General features: G+C 35.8%; 1 protein-coding gene across 1 annotated transcript; it reads right to left on the bottom strand.

The window, feature by feature from the left end:
- Positions 1 to 2,781: 2,781 nt before the first annotated feature.
- On the bottom strand, positions 2,782 to 15,044 carry LOC108905190 (zinc finger protein 737-like). Its single transcript, XM_018707977.1, has 10 exons — positions 14,971 to 15,044; positions 13,182 to 13,465; positions 10,015 to 10,107; positions 9,771 to 9,953; positions 7,401 to 7,510; positions 7,008 to 7,156; positions 6,701 to 6,936; positions 5,179 to 5,394; positions 4,276 to 4,410; positions 2,782 to 2,888 (listed from the first exon to the last, which is right to left on the bottom strand). The coding sequence occupies exons 1-10, from the start codon at positions 15,042 to 15,044 to the stop codon at positions 2,782 to 2,784; spliced, it is 1,587 nt and encodes a 528-aa protein (XP_018563493.1).
- Between the last annotated feature and the right edge of the window lie 129 nt (positions 15,045 to 15,173).

The raw sequence follows: 15,173 nt of genomic DNA, 5'->3' as shown, positions 1-15,173 counted from the left end.
TCTTCAATATAGCCCTTCTTCTCTACCACCTCGGCGCTCGCAGTTCGCACGCAGTTGTATCATACAGCTTAAATTTATTACAACGCTAATTGTTTTTTAAAATTAAGCATAAACAAGTTCAAAAACGTGATAAACAATGTATTTTATGGTATTCTATGCTCGCAGTTACGTCAATATTCCTTAATCGAACTTTCGTACATCAAATTTGAGATTTTGGTAATTTTCTTCTCGGAAATGGTTGAGTTTAGGACCATGTCATATAAGGTTTTTTTTTGTTTATTTTAATGTATTCTATCGCCTTTTAAAATTAAGGCAGTCAAACTTCTAACACCCCGTATGTATACTTGAATGACGCTAAAACATGATAGAACCAGAACTGGAATTATTTTAAACAAAAAGTTTCTTACGAGTTGTACAAAGCTTAGTTTTTGAAATACAGTGTTGAAATTATAAAAATTATTACTTGCAAATATGTCAGCCAATGAGGTAAATACATGCAATCGATATCACTAGTAGGTTCAGATACTAAAGCCACCAAGTATTCTGGAAATTATTGTTCTTCATTCTCAGCCACATTTTCAGGAAAAAAGATTTTAAACAAACATAAGCAGCTAACAAGTTATCAAAACATTCAGAATATCAATCAATCACACAGTACTACAATAAAAACGTGAGCTTTTGTGACGATAACACTAAGAATCTTTTCTAGAAGGCGGTTTCCGAGATCTCAAACTGACTTGACTAATTGGTGATTGGCAAATAATTGGAATTTATGATCTCGTTGCACCATAACCTCCGTTGGCACATATGCATATTTCTCGAGATTTTCCATGACCGTTCTGTATAAATGCGGCTGAATTTCGTTGGCTTGTTGGCACTATTTTTTTACTTCAGAAAACCTTAAGGAAAAAAAGTCCAACGACATTAAATCACATGATCTGGCCGGCCAATTCTGATCGCAGTAACTGAATTGTTTCTCGGTCTGTATGGCATGTGGTACCAACTTATTGAAACCACATGTCGTCTACATCCATATCTTGCAATTTAGGCACAAAAATTGGATTATCATGTCGCGATAGCGAGTACCATTAACTGTTATTGCCTGACTAGCCGCATTTTCGAAGAAGAATGGTTCAATGATGCCTTCAGCCAAAAATCCCCACTAAACAGTGACACGTTGTGGATGCATTTGTTTCTCAACAATCACTCGTGGAGTTTCTGAACCCTAAATTCGACAATTTTGTCAATTAATGAATTCATCAAGATAAAAATGAACCTCATCGTTGAAGATGATTTTGTTCTAAAAATCAGCATCTGCTTGTTGTTCCATAATCCATTCAAAGAACTCTCTTCGTTCTGCGTGGTCAGCAGGCTTCCGTTCTTGAGTTAATTGAACTTTGTAAGCACGAATATGCAAATGCATGAAGATGCACATAGACAAAATACGTTTTAGAGAGCTTCCCGAAATTCTTGACCACAGTGCCGAATTGATGTGCCTGGACTCTCAGCAACACTCTCACGAACTGCTTCAATGATCTGAACAACTTGCGGAAAGACGGCAAATGTGTTTAAGATCATTAGTCTGCCTGAATTTTTCAATTAATCTCTTCACAATTGACGAAGTTAAATCACTACTCCAGCCATATTTTTTACGAAAATTGCGAACTGTAGCTTCATTATTTTTAAAATACTGCTCAACAATGAATGAATGAATCTTTTTTTTCGTTGGCAACACTTTACTGCAAAAATGGCGCAAAATTCAAATCTTGCGTGAATTTCGGCACAAGTCATAAATTAAAATGTGGATACACATGTCCGTAAGTGACCTTTTTTAAGAGGGTCAGCCAGACGCCGGACCGGCCTAATAGTTTCAAGGACAAAGAACAGACGCGAGACGCACCAGGGTTCCAGGAAAGGTCCACGGCAGATAGGCGCCAGGACCAGATACATATACATGCGAGCTACTTCATACCAGAACTCTTCAACGAACGCTCGGCCCGACAACACTTCTTTTTCAGTAACTTTGTTTTCAATAAAAATACTTTTGCTGCATACCGCAAGCAACCCTCAAAAATTTAAAAATAAGCATAAAACGTACCTATATGGGAAACGTTTATTTAATAAAACAAAATTTTTAAAATAACAATAAATAATTGAACAATAAAATACCTTCTACTGGTACGTGTACAGGTATTCAAGCAAATTTGAAACAAATTTAAGTTAAACTTATGACGTTATGTGTAACATTTAAAATAGACTACGAAGAACATTTATTAAATGATTCTAAATTTACAAAAATTCATGGTAACATGCTCCAACATTTTTATTGTCACTGCCAAGCCACGTTCCCTGAAATTAAAGAAAATTTATAACTAAAATAGGGGTGAAAAGCACTCTACATATGTCTTTTAGTCTACTTCCTGATCGACCGGTGTGATACTGGTACAATACTGACTCATTATGTCAATACAAGCAAGCACATGCAAGGTGTTCCTGTAAGTGCGTTACTTTAAAGAGGTAAAATTGAGGGCATTGCAGTTGCAATTTGTGGTCTATTTTGTCATGTATTCCAGAAAATTAATCAAGAATTATTACGCGAAACTTAAGCCGAGCTTGATTAATTGGTTATTTACACGGCGCGGGTGTGGACTCTTGCTTGCTCCGCAGATCGATTTTACATTGTTTTATTCTAAAACTCCATGTAGAGTGAACCCTGCGTATGAAGGTCTGCACAACAAAGACTGCAACCTGTCCTTAAATAGGGCGGAAGATATTTTAAATCTAGTCGAGGAAAACCTGAGCCGCAGTACCCGCGATATTGCAGGTAGAATGTTGCTGCAGCAGTTCATGTCCTCTTATCAAGTACAACGTGTCAAGGCTTTTAAAAACTGTGGAAAATAAATAGATAATAATAAAATTACCTTTAAACTCAATTGTCGGTAATGGTGATGCTGCAGTCGTATTTTTCTTAAGATTGGCAGAGTTCACTTGTATCTGGAAAAAATACTATTCTAAACCCGTCTCCAGATGATGCGACCACTCGCCAATATCTACCAGTTGTCCACACGCCAAGCGCTTGTGTGCACTTGATATTTTTTTACAAATGTACAGAAATTACAAATCCCAGTCTGTGAACATGAACCCTAGTGATGTGGCTAATGCAGAAGGTGCCGCATACATTTTGTTGGTGTGTCTTTTGTACAGCTTTAGCGAATATTTGGCAAGTGAAGGCATGCTTTCGAATGTCGACATACACCATTCGCACGATACGGCATTTGTGTATGTTCGACAAATATATGCACTCCGTTAAATCTGCACTCTTGCTGGTATTCTCGACCATTCTGTCATTCACACTATACTGTATTTACATTTGACAAATATTTGGCAAGTGACCGCATTATCTTAAGAAATAAAAAACTGTGTACACACAGTTACACGAAAACATCCTGTACCGTGTGTTGCGTAAACTTAGTGAGAAATAGTTACAGTTCATGATATTTATGGAAACTCTTTCACGTTACAAGAAATTGATCAAAGTGTTTAAGATCACTAACTGATCCAGTCTCTCTAAATTTTTCATTTAATCTCTTCACAGTTGGTGAAGTTAAATCAATATTCCGACCATATTTTGCGTAAAAATTGGGAACTGTAATTGCCAAATTTTCATTATTTTTTAAATATTGCTCAACAATAAAAACACGTTGTTCTTTCGTGTAGCGCTCCATTTTTAAGAACCCTGAACTGTTAGCTGTCACGCGGTCTTTCTTTTTTCGTTGGCAACACTTTACCGCAAAAATGATGGAAAATTCAAAACTTGCGCGAATTTTGGGACACCCGATATTAGTCGATATTAAATATTGACTGATTTTCTAAATTTTAGTAAATCATGCAGAAAGTTTAAAATTTTTACAAATAATGTTTTATACATTGTAAAGTCATACAAAGCAATTTATTTTTATTAAATTATTTTCCATGGTAGTTTTACTCTATGAGGGTTGATGGCAACTGGCGCCACTGATACAACTTACCACGCTAATTTCGGGTGACGAGGTTTAAAAACCGATTTACAACAAGAGTATTTACTTGATAAAAAAAATAATTTTAGTTTAACTGTTACCTTTAAATAAACTAACTCCCGCTTAAAGTTGCGCCCTGTATAAAATAAAAATGATAGTTTGGCTAATTGCCCAATATATTAAAAAATTTGACATATATTTATTTAAAATTGGTCGATGAAAACTGCAAGAACAAATTTAATGCAACCCTGACACTCACCTTTCAAATTCTGTTGAAACTCGTCCTCGCCAACTCGTCTACCATTCTCATCCAAGAACTCAATCTCCACATCAGACATCATTCCCGACGGTATGACATTATTCAGCTGTATGTCCCCAATGTCCTCCGAACTACCTACATGCAATTTATTTATTTTAAGTTACTAGAGAGGTTCGTCAAAGAAAACGGGAATGAAAACATTAAAGTTTCGATTGCTCTTGAATCATTTCCAAACTTATGGACTTCTTCACGACAAAGGATATTTTGAATCTGGAGATTAAGTCTTCTGACTGGTATTTATACTATACTGATCCGAGGCATAATTCGAAGTCGCTGGCGTGTGACTTTTGGTTCTTGATGATTTTTACATATGATCTTTTCAGTTTCCAAGAAGTTCCTCGATTGGAACTATCCCAACTTTTCTCTTGCTCCTCTGTAAAGTCTCAGCAAACTCTTGCCTTTTACAGGAGTTTTGGTATTGCTTAGCTTTGTTGAATGTTACTAATTTAAGCCTCGTACTCGCTTCTTTGTCCAGTGTATACTTTGCTGTATATAATGGTTGCTTTGTACATTAGAGTCTTGCTATACATCACTTTAAAGAGAAGCAAAACAAATTCCGAAGAATCAAAACAAATCTAATCGAGATGAAGAGTTAGAACTACCAGGAATTTGTAAACATATACACAAACATCACGTCACAAAGGCGTTAAAATAAAAATACCGACCAGAGGACTTAATCTCCAATTTCTGAGTTTCCTCTGCAAAATAGAGAGATATGTTTCTCGAAGCATCAAGAAGTCCAAAACCACAACGTGTGAACCAGCTCGGAAGCATTCAAATGTCATTTAATTAGTATATAAGACATTACCTAAACCAGTCTATAGTGTGAAATAAATCATTTACCTGTAATAGTTTCGGTGCCCGTTAAGGTGGAACTATAGACGAAATTGTCGTTGTGAGTACTGGTCATACCCGATTGGTTAACAAGTTCTCCATTTGGACCAGGACTTACTACAGCCATTGACATGTGACCGCCGCTTTCGCTCTGTTGGATCACTGTCGCCACCACCGGTATTTTAATTTGGACCGTGCTACCCGTGTGCTTCCCTTTGGGTTTCTCTGCAAATTTTCAGTAAAATCACATTTCTTGATTTATTGACCAATTTTTAGAACCAACTACAAGAAAAAGTTCTTAACGCAGACCGAAGGTAATGTTTTAGGATAGACAAATGGACATGAACCTCTTTTATGTAAAATGGCCAAGTTGTGTTATCTATTCAAGAAGATCCAGATATTTCCGATGCTGATAACATTGACGAAGAAAATGAAAATGACATGCTGGAAAGTATTTTAGCCGAGTGAAGTCAATGTCAAGAGCAAAAAGTAGACAGTATTGGAAGAAATAAATTATTATCTACAGTATTTGTACCAGAAGATGAAATTGGTAGTGCTTTTAATAATATTGAATTTGATCACGGAACGGAGGACATGTCTTCTGAGGATATATACATTTGATAGAATTGTTCAAGGCCATTCGGTAACTTATGGGAATAGTAACTGGAAAAACTAGATTTAGATGAGGCTGAAGACCAAGGTGGTCAGTATTTTGGAGAGTATGGACAACAAACAGCAGCAACATACTTTTCCGAATATTAACTTATTGCAGAACAATGTTACCTTTATTTTATTCATGTAAATAACGCAATTTTAGGTGCCTTTACGTTGATGGGGATCGCTAAGAAGATATTTCGGAAGTTATCAACTTCTGAGAAGATTTGTCCATATGGATAATGATGCAAGAAGGGGTTCTAGTGATCCATTGCCCAAAGTTCGCCCAGTGCTGGATTCGGTCAGAAATGGATATTGGGCGGTGGATCTTGAGCAACATCAGTAAATAAATGACATGATGGTGCCTTACACTGTTAACAAGTACATCCAAAACAAGTCTCGATGGATATAAATGATACAGAACGAAATTTTTTTGGACTTGAATGCTAACTAATGAAGGAAAAATATATGGCATTGAATCCTTTGTCACAATTCATTTAATAGAACGAAGAAATGTTCTTAATGAAGATAATCAACTTCAAAAACAAGGTAGAGGTCTTCTTTGATGATGACAATGTAGTGATTTTGAAATGGATTGGAAATAAATGTATAGTAGCTTCTTTCTTCGATGTCAGGTAAACCTAAAGGCACATTTTGGAAATTATGATCATCATTCAAACAAATTATGACCATTCGACGTGTTTTTTCACTGGCAATTAAAGTATTTCGAAGTATTTCGAAGACACGAATTGTGAAAAAGTTTACAGATGTTCTGTCGTCATGGACTGCTACATAGAATTGCACTCTGGACACATTCAATCCAAATGGTTGCAACAAATTGAAACTTTATGGAAACAGAAAAGAATTACGACATTACCTATATTCTCCTTATCGGCAGCGCCAGATTTGGGGGTTATCGAAATGTGACTGTGCTTCTTTAAATCTTCGGCAGACGCAGGGACCAACATCTGCTTATCCCCTGCCGGTAAGACTCTCACCAGAACCGGTATGCCTGTCAAAGGCCTCAGCAAGGCGAAAGGCGTTTGATTGGACTCGATCGCGAGTCTCATGGCTTCGGTTTTTATGGGGTCCACTATGATGGCGTTCATGTAGCTGTCGAAACAATGTATTGAGTTAAACAGGTAAATAAAAATGTGAATTTGGAAGAGAAATTCCGGGCATACTTGAGTTTTTCGGGAATCTGGGGCACATTAACGGACTCGTTCAGCATTCCGTGGGTGTACTGCTCGTGGTGCCTGAGGCCCATGCGTTTGGGAAAGCACTTACCGCAGATTTGGCAAATGTATTTCGGTGCTTCTGCACGTCGGTGAGCCTAAAATGAGAGATTCTTGAGGTTCTCATAATACACGAGATTTCTCCGGACATTAAAGGGTGAAAAGTAGATACCTACTCGTCGTAAGCAATAGTCAAATTTATTAGGTATATTACGTCCCCTATGTCATATTATTTTGTATAGGTACGTGTAGTAATCATCGAAGAAACTACAAAACTTTGGCGAAATGTATTTAAGACTAATGATATTCCTCCAAACAATGACAGAATCAGAAAAAACTTACCTTCAATTTATGACACATCAAATTTGACATTTGATTGAATCCTTTTTCACAAATGTCGCACTTATACGGTCTCTCATTGGTATGGGTGAAAATATGATTCCGAAGGTTGCCTAAAATGTTATTGTATCTTTAAAATGTATTATAGTCCAGACGGTATCTGTTTCAAAAAGTCCATATTTGGGTGAATTGTATATCCATGGAGATTTTTGGCTTTTTGGCTTTAAAATATCACTAGAAATGAAAATTTTTCTGTGCGCATAAAAAAAACGTGGGCTTAACTTTTGGCGGCACAATATGTTAAAAAAATTCGAAAAATTTCATATTTTTTTCCTATTTAATTATGTATCTTTTCAAGAGTTGATTTTAGGCGAAAATGAAGAGGAAAAAAATGTTTGTAATTAAATTTTACAAAATATGATTTGTTTCAAATCGAATGAATCATGGTTATTATTGTAAAAATACAAAAAAATTGCCAAAAATGGGGTTAAAAAACATTACTTCTTAGGGATTTTTTTTGGGGTCTTTGAGTTGGGTATAGGACCTTCATACTTGGCTCAAGAAAACTTCATGTTATGTAGAATCATCACAACAAATTTCATCATAATCGGTTCAATAGATTTTGCATAATAATTTTTCAATCAATTCAATTTGAAAAAAATTTTCAAATTTTCAAAATTTTGCACAGCAAAAACCAAAGCTCTTAGATACTTGAAAATTTAATCACATATAGAAGGGCTCTCAAGTTTTTAAACGCTTTTTGAAAAATTCGAATCCGTCAATTAGGGGAGCTCGGCGCATGTTTAAACATTGGTCGAATTTTTGTACTTATAAACAATTCCTCTCCTGAAAGCCAAAAAGCCAAAAATCTCCGTGGATATACGATTCACCCAAATATGGACTTTTTGAAACAGAACCGTCTGGACTAAAGTCAAAGTCAGGGCTGAAGTTTGCCCACAAGTTTTGACGTTTGTAAGCCTTCAGGATTCAAGGAGTATTGCGATTGACGCCCCCAGATCTAACAAATTATGGATTTATCATGATTGTTTTTTAAATTTATTACCCTCCTATTGTAACAGTTTAAGCAACGAATTGCCTCATTTTGAGGTTTACATTTGACGCCGTCGATCACGCTGTCCCTTAATCACGGACGGTCTAATTTCCTCAAAAGTTGTGGGCAATTAACAGACCGAATAATTTTCTTGATGTTTTCCAAATTAAATCAGTATCCATGTTCTAATCAAATAGAAACTTTGGATGTTATTGATATGAACAGTCAAGCAACGCCGATCGCGGTTAGTGCTGAGACAGATTAGCAACCAGGGAAGGCTCGCGATGCTCGTCCACTTTCTACTGGCCTCTATGTCGGTGAATTCACAGAAGCTATCCAAATTTAGGCGAAGTTTGTATAGAAAGACATACCTACAGAACGGATATAAAACCGTTGATCCCTTGTCTAAGCAATGTTAGACAAAGATCGCTACTCTACGACAAATTGGGGATTCTGCAAAATTTCCAAGTTGGAGGTTACTCGTCTCCTGGTCTAGGAGAAGAAGTAGACCGACATAAACCAACCAAAAACGAAAAAGAAAATATCGAGAAACGGCCATTCTCTTATTGGATGTACAAGCTTATTTGAGTATGGCCTGTCAGACCTGTTTAACGAAATATAGCGACAGTTGCTTGGCCAATTTCCTTATGGTGTCAAGAACTATGGATTAAGTACCACAGGAAAAAACATAAAGTTACATTAAAAATAGCAAAGTTGAAACTCTTATGAAACATCGAGAAGAAACAAAAATAGGCAAAATTGAAGATACGATATTCAGGAAATAATTAGGGTTGAAACCGTTGGGGGATAACAGACAATATAGGACAGGAAGATGCTCAGTCAGACCACAAGGGAAAAACAAAGAGAAATATCAAGGATATTCTAGCTATTAAAGAAGACAAAATCTAAAGTTAAGCCAAACAGCAAGAAAATTTGCAAGGCAAAGGAATGTGGGATGATAAGCGTCCTGTCGAACACCCACAAAGTGAAAGTAACGCTCCAAAGAGCAATACGTCATAGAGGGTAGTGTGGAAATCTGCTATCTAAGAAAATTTTCTACCGTATGCTTAAATTCTGAGATGTAACAGTAATGTGTACCGCAATTCCCAAGAGTGTATGCACTGCGATTGTTTCACTTGAACTTGTCCAGCAACGGGGTATGAAAATTACGAAAATAGTAACTCATAGTAACTCATCTCAGTAACTCATGACAAATTTGTGATATGTCTTTCTAAAGGTCAAAGGTCGCCCCCGTATCGATATAATCCGTATCTAAAGCTACAGCTTTGGAAAATTAAATCAGTAGTGATGCAAAAAATTACCTTTTTGATGAAAAGCTTTGGTGCACAGATGACACCTGTGAGGCTTCACGCCCGTATGGGTCTTTCTATGAGAGATCAAGGTCGATACTCTGTTGAATGTTTTTTGGCAAATCTCGCATATGTAAGGCCTCTCTGTGGAATGTATAGCGCGATGTTGAGACAACGTGGACATTTGGCGGAAAGCTGTAAGAAAATTATATGAAAGTGTAATTACACAGTTGCGTTAAAGAGCATTTTGATATACCTTTTCCGCAAGTGTTACACTGAAACTTTCTTTCATCAGTATGCGTGGGTAAATGACGCATCAAGGTGTACTGGTGAGTGAATTCCTTAGAACCTGAAATTCAAATTATATGTATATTTTTAACTCTTCTGACAAAAGCAGTCAGAAGTGAGGAAGGGAAGGTTTATTTGGAAAATAACAATCGGCCACTAATAAATACTAAATTAAAAAAAAATAATGTTCCAAACCCATTTAAAAGCTCAAGATTTTTGAAAATTTATCATATTGTATTTTTTTGTCACTGAACAAAACATTCGTCTCGTCAGTAAAGATCACCTGAGCATGTTCGGTGTTACGTTACGGGGCATTTGATACAAATGGATACCCGCCTTTACCGACACATCGTGATAATGATAAGAGATGGATGTGTCACATGAACCAGGGTGGAAATCCAAACTAGACAATGTTCTAAAGCTGAGCCCAACTCCCTTCACTACAAAGACCGCCAGGTGGTCTATTCTTGAATTTCAGGGAGTAGAACTTGTGAGGGAAGTGGGCGTGGTTCTCTTAAAAATGCACAACAGGGTATTCTTGAAAAAATATTTAGGGAGGGAGCTACTCCCAAGAGAACTTAAAATTCTCCTAGTAGAGACTAAGGGAAATAGCAAATCTAACCTAAAATTGTCTGTTTTTGTTTATTTTTGAAGTACCTAAAATGTCAAATGAGTTGAACATTTTATTACATAAATCTAAAATAAACATGGAAAACTTAAATGTAATGCTGTGGAATGACATTATTAACGAGGATGTTGAGGAAGCGGTGGCAGAATTGGCTATTAGAAGAGATATTTTGCCCCAGACAAATGCATTTCAAGTATATGTATCTGATAGAAAATTTTTGCAGTTATTTAGAGTAGATAAGCACCTCCACCTTGTCATGACATAATTAATATGGTCAACCCTTTCTTAGAACCTCTGCTCTATCCATACAAACCAAGGTAAGTAAGAAATTTGTAGTTAGTTGAAGCACAGCCTAACATAACAAAAATCTGTGGTTGAAGCATGCAATAGGTTTTTACTTATGTTAAAATAATTAAAATTTACAATCTTTCTAGGTACTTGCTGCTCTCAGGTTTTATGCTTCAGGCAGTTATCAGGAAATTACTAGCTCGAACAGTTTTGTCGCCATTAGCCAAGCTTCAGCTAGTCGAGCTGAATGAGGTCAAGAATGCATTAAACCAACCTGAAATTCTAAATAATGTAATAAGGTTCCCTCGAAATATTCTTTTCGATTTCGATCTCCACAAATTTAAATTAAATTGTCAAAATAAAAGTTTATCAACGTTCTGTGTTCTGTCAGTTTTCTGCAATATCATTGGTCGAACATACCGGCAACGCTGTTCCCCGATTTTGCTCCCTCCCTGATACACCTCGGTACGTTCGAGGTTTCAAGAATTCGGTGTTTTTCTGTCGGGGAGCTCAAATGAGGGAACGCTCCTCGGGAGCTCCCAGGGATAGCTCCCTTCTCTTACTTTCAAGAATAGACGTCCAGAACGAAAAGTTTGGTTTATAACGAGCGTTCAAATAAAAACGTGGTCAAGTTGGTTCTGAAAATTTGGACGTAGGGCGTAGCGTATAGCAAATGAACTTAAACGTCATCTGTCAAAGCGTTATATCGCCGCTATCAATTTGAATATTTTCGTTTTAAAAAGCGTTTAAAATGGTGTTTTCTCAAGAACAAAAAGTGTTTATCATAGAGTCCTACTTTAGAAATGGACGCAAGATTGATGGAATATGGAAGTATTCTATTGAGGAATGTTTCATAGAATTTCAAAATCAATTTCCCGGCGTTCTTGAGTACAAAATTTTTCAAAGTGCAGTTCAGCGTTGTGTTAATGTTTTTCGTGAAACGGGCAGTGTAACAAGAAAAGAAGGAAGCGGCCGACCTAAAAAGCGGACTGAAAAATTAAAAGAAAATGTCCAACAAATAATGGAAAATGCGCCAAGAACTTCTGTACGTGTTTTATCACAAATGGTGGGAGTATCAGTCGGTACCTGCCACACAGTGTTAAAAAAAGATTTGCGTTTGTTCTCCTATCGTTTAACTTGTCAGCAAGAACTTCATGAAGTTGATTTTCCGCGACGGGCTGTATTTTGTGAATGGTTTTTAAACAACTACGGTGAACTTCATAATATCACCTTTTTTCTGATGAAGCCTGGTTTCATTTAAGTGGTTACGTAAACTCACAGAATATGAGAATGTGGTCTTCTGAAAAACCAGATAACTTTTTTGTCGAGGGCCCTCTACACGCTCAAAAAATTGGAGTTTGGTGTACTCTCAATCGAAGGAGGATTTATGGACCTATTTTTTTTAATGGTACTCTTACTGCGCAAAGGTATAGAGAAGAAATTATCGCTCCTTTTGTTAACCAGCTAGAAGAAAACGAAATTACAAACTTTTACTTTCAACAAGATGGCGCGAGGGCACATACGGCAGGCGAGACGATGAATATGTTGAGGGAAGTTTCCAAAATCGACTAATAAGTCTCAATGCTGAACATGAATTTCCACCGAGATCATGTGATATTACGCCGTGTGATTTCTTTTTGTGGCCTTACCTTAAAAACACTATTTTTGAACTGCCTATTCCTGATTTAAACCATCTGCAGGCTCGACTTATAGACAAGATTCGTGAAATTAACAATACCCCTAGCATCTTAGAAAATGTCTTTAATTCTTTGAGGAACAGGTGTGAAAAGTGCTTGGAACAAGGAGGGGGACACTTTCAGCAGCTGCTTTAATTTATTGTTATAACAAGGAGGGAGACACTTTCCGCAGCTCCTTTAATTGTTTGTTATTGTTATCACGATTATTCTTTAAGATAAAGTTATATAGTCATTAACGTTATTGTTGAGAAATGAGGTTAAGTTGGTCGCTATAAGCTACTCCCTACGTCCAATGTGTCAGAGCCAACTTCGACCACGTTTTTATTTGAACGCTCGTTATTTGATCCACTATTGTATATCACTGTATAATCGGTTGTTAAAGTATTGTAATGCAAACAATGTTTGGTTATAAAACATAAACGATCAAACACTGAATCATTCTGAAAGTATGATGATACAAACACGAATAGAGTGTATCATCTAGTATAGCAGAGACTATTTGGTATAACATAAAAAACTCACATATTCCACATTCCCAAATCTTAACGTGCTTCCCATCTTGAAGTTTATATCTAACATAGTGAGAGGTATTACTCTCATGCTGCGCTTCTGATGTAGTAGGAAATTTAGTTAAATCAATGGGCAATTTGTTCCTAAATTCGTCTGATGCATGCAGCCGATCTACAACTTCGACCTCTTGAACCATTTGGAAATCATTGTTGCTTGAAATGTTGTTTGCAAGGTTATCTAACTGTGCAAACAGCAATATGTCTTCCTCATCCTTAATATCCTCGGTTTTGATAGCGCTACAAAAAGTAGTAATAATAATAACAAAGAGGAAAGTGTAGAGGGAAAATTGTTATTTTCTAGATTAACTGAAAGTCCAAACATTTGTACATTAATTACACTCACGTTTTAGGACGTGGCTTATTACAAAAATCTGGTTATGATGATAATATTTAGGAACATAGTTGAAGCCACATCAGTGTGAGATGCTTTGAGGAATGAGAGACAGTAGGTCATCATCATCCAGGAGGCCGTGGCGGTTCCTTTGGATAAGACAACGAGATAATTCCTAAGAAATTGTTTTCTATAAAAAATCTAAATGTATTACAAAGGAACATATTAATATTTCAAATGTCCATTTTCATACCATAGGAGAAAAGTTAGTTTATATATTTCGTTTTTGAAAAGGGTACCACAAATTATAGCTCATGGGTCTATCGTATTTTGTTTTTGAGATATGACAGAGACAAAGAAATGTTAACAATATCTTTTTCAAAAAACACGCGTTAATGTTGTTAGATTTTGATCATCTGCTCGCTATGACCTTATTCAGTGACATAATTTTTTTCAGATCAAGAGTAAAGCATTTCAATTATTTGAAATATTGCAAATGTTAGAAGAACTGAGGTTAGAAATTTCAAGTTCATAAATATGAAGTTTCAATTGCTGTAGGTCCGATAAAAAAAATTACTAATATGTCCATTGAATGGATGAGACGTCTTGCAATTATTCCAAAAACTGATTAAGTAAATAAATGTATTTTTGCGTTCCATTATAAAATAATAAGTATATTGTAAAATTATTCATAATCCTCAAAATTTACTTGGTAGTAGGTTCTAGAATTTTGGATGTTTTCAAAAACTGAACATCCTTCCATATCAAAACTTCCTACAATCGTAGAATATATACTGTATATGGATTAAAAAAATATATTAGGTTTGCAACTCAAAAATTGGGTATTACAAAAAACCGTAGGGATATATGTTTTTTTTAACACGAATATTAAAAGTTTCCTTAAATAAAAAAGTGATCCGACAAACCCTTTAAAAATTAGAAAACGCCCTGTATCTATTTCGTATAAACAAATCATAACGCCGAATTTTCGAAAATCGAGTTCGAGACATCTTTTCTGGACATATTTCCATAAAAAACTATTAACCCTAAAAACGTGTTGAAATTGATCCACAAAGGGTTCTAGGACTTCTAGGGTTGTATTTGATAAAAACAAGATTGATAAATATCCACAATTCGTTTGAATCAAGTAGTAGATACCACATTAGAATTATACATAACTTGTCACTGACAAGTGACAACCAGTAGATTATTTTTATGTTTTTGATTCCGTTACCTACCGCAAATAAAATAAAAACAACGAATAGGTAAGTTTTTAGAAATATAAAATTCAAATTACATTTTTTAGGTAGATATATTCGGTATGTGTTCAATTTTATAGAAGTTGCATCTACATATAACAAAGTTAAAATGTGAATTGCACATAAATATAAATCGAAGAAATATAACTAACCTTTCAGATGTGATTTCTTCATTGAATGGTTGGAAGGTAAGGTCACCAGACACTAAAAATTCTTGATCCTCCATTGCAAACCAACGGCAAACTTCGAATCCAATATATTTCAGATTTCGTTACTAACATAAACGAATTATTTAAATGCATCATTAGAATTAACCCCTCTAGTCAAATCAGTATTATGTTAGAAAATCAGTTTA

Source organism: Anoplophora glabripennis, unplaced genomic scaffold (assembly GCF_000390285.2).
Source record: "Anoplophora glabripennis isolate ALB-LARVAE unplaced genomic scaffold, Agla_2.0 scaffold68, whole genome shotgun sequence".
Classification (NCBI taxonomy): domain Eukaryota; kingdom Metazoa; phylum Arthropoda; class Insecta; order Coleoptera; family Cerambycidae; genus Anoplophora; species Anoplophora glabripennis.
The sequence above is the reverse complement of the archived record's forward strand: the minus strand, read 5'-3'. Positions and strand labels throughout refer to the sequence as shown.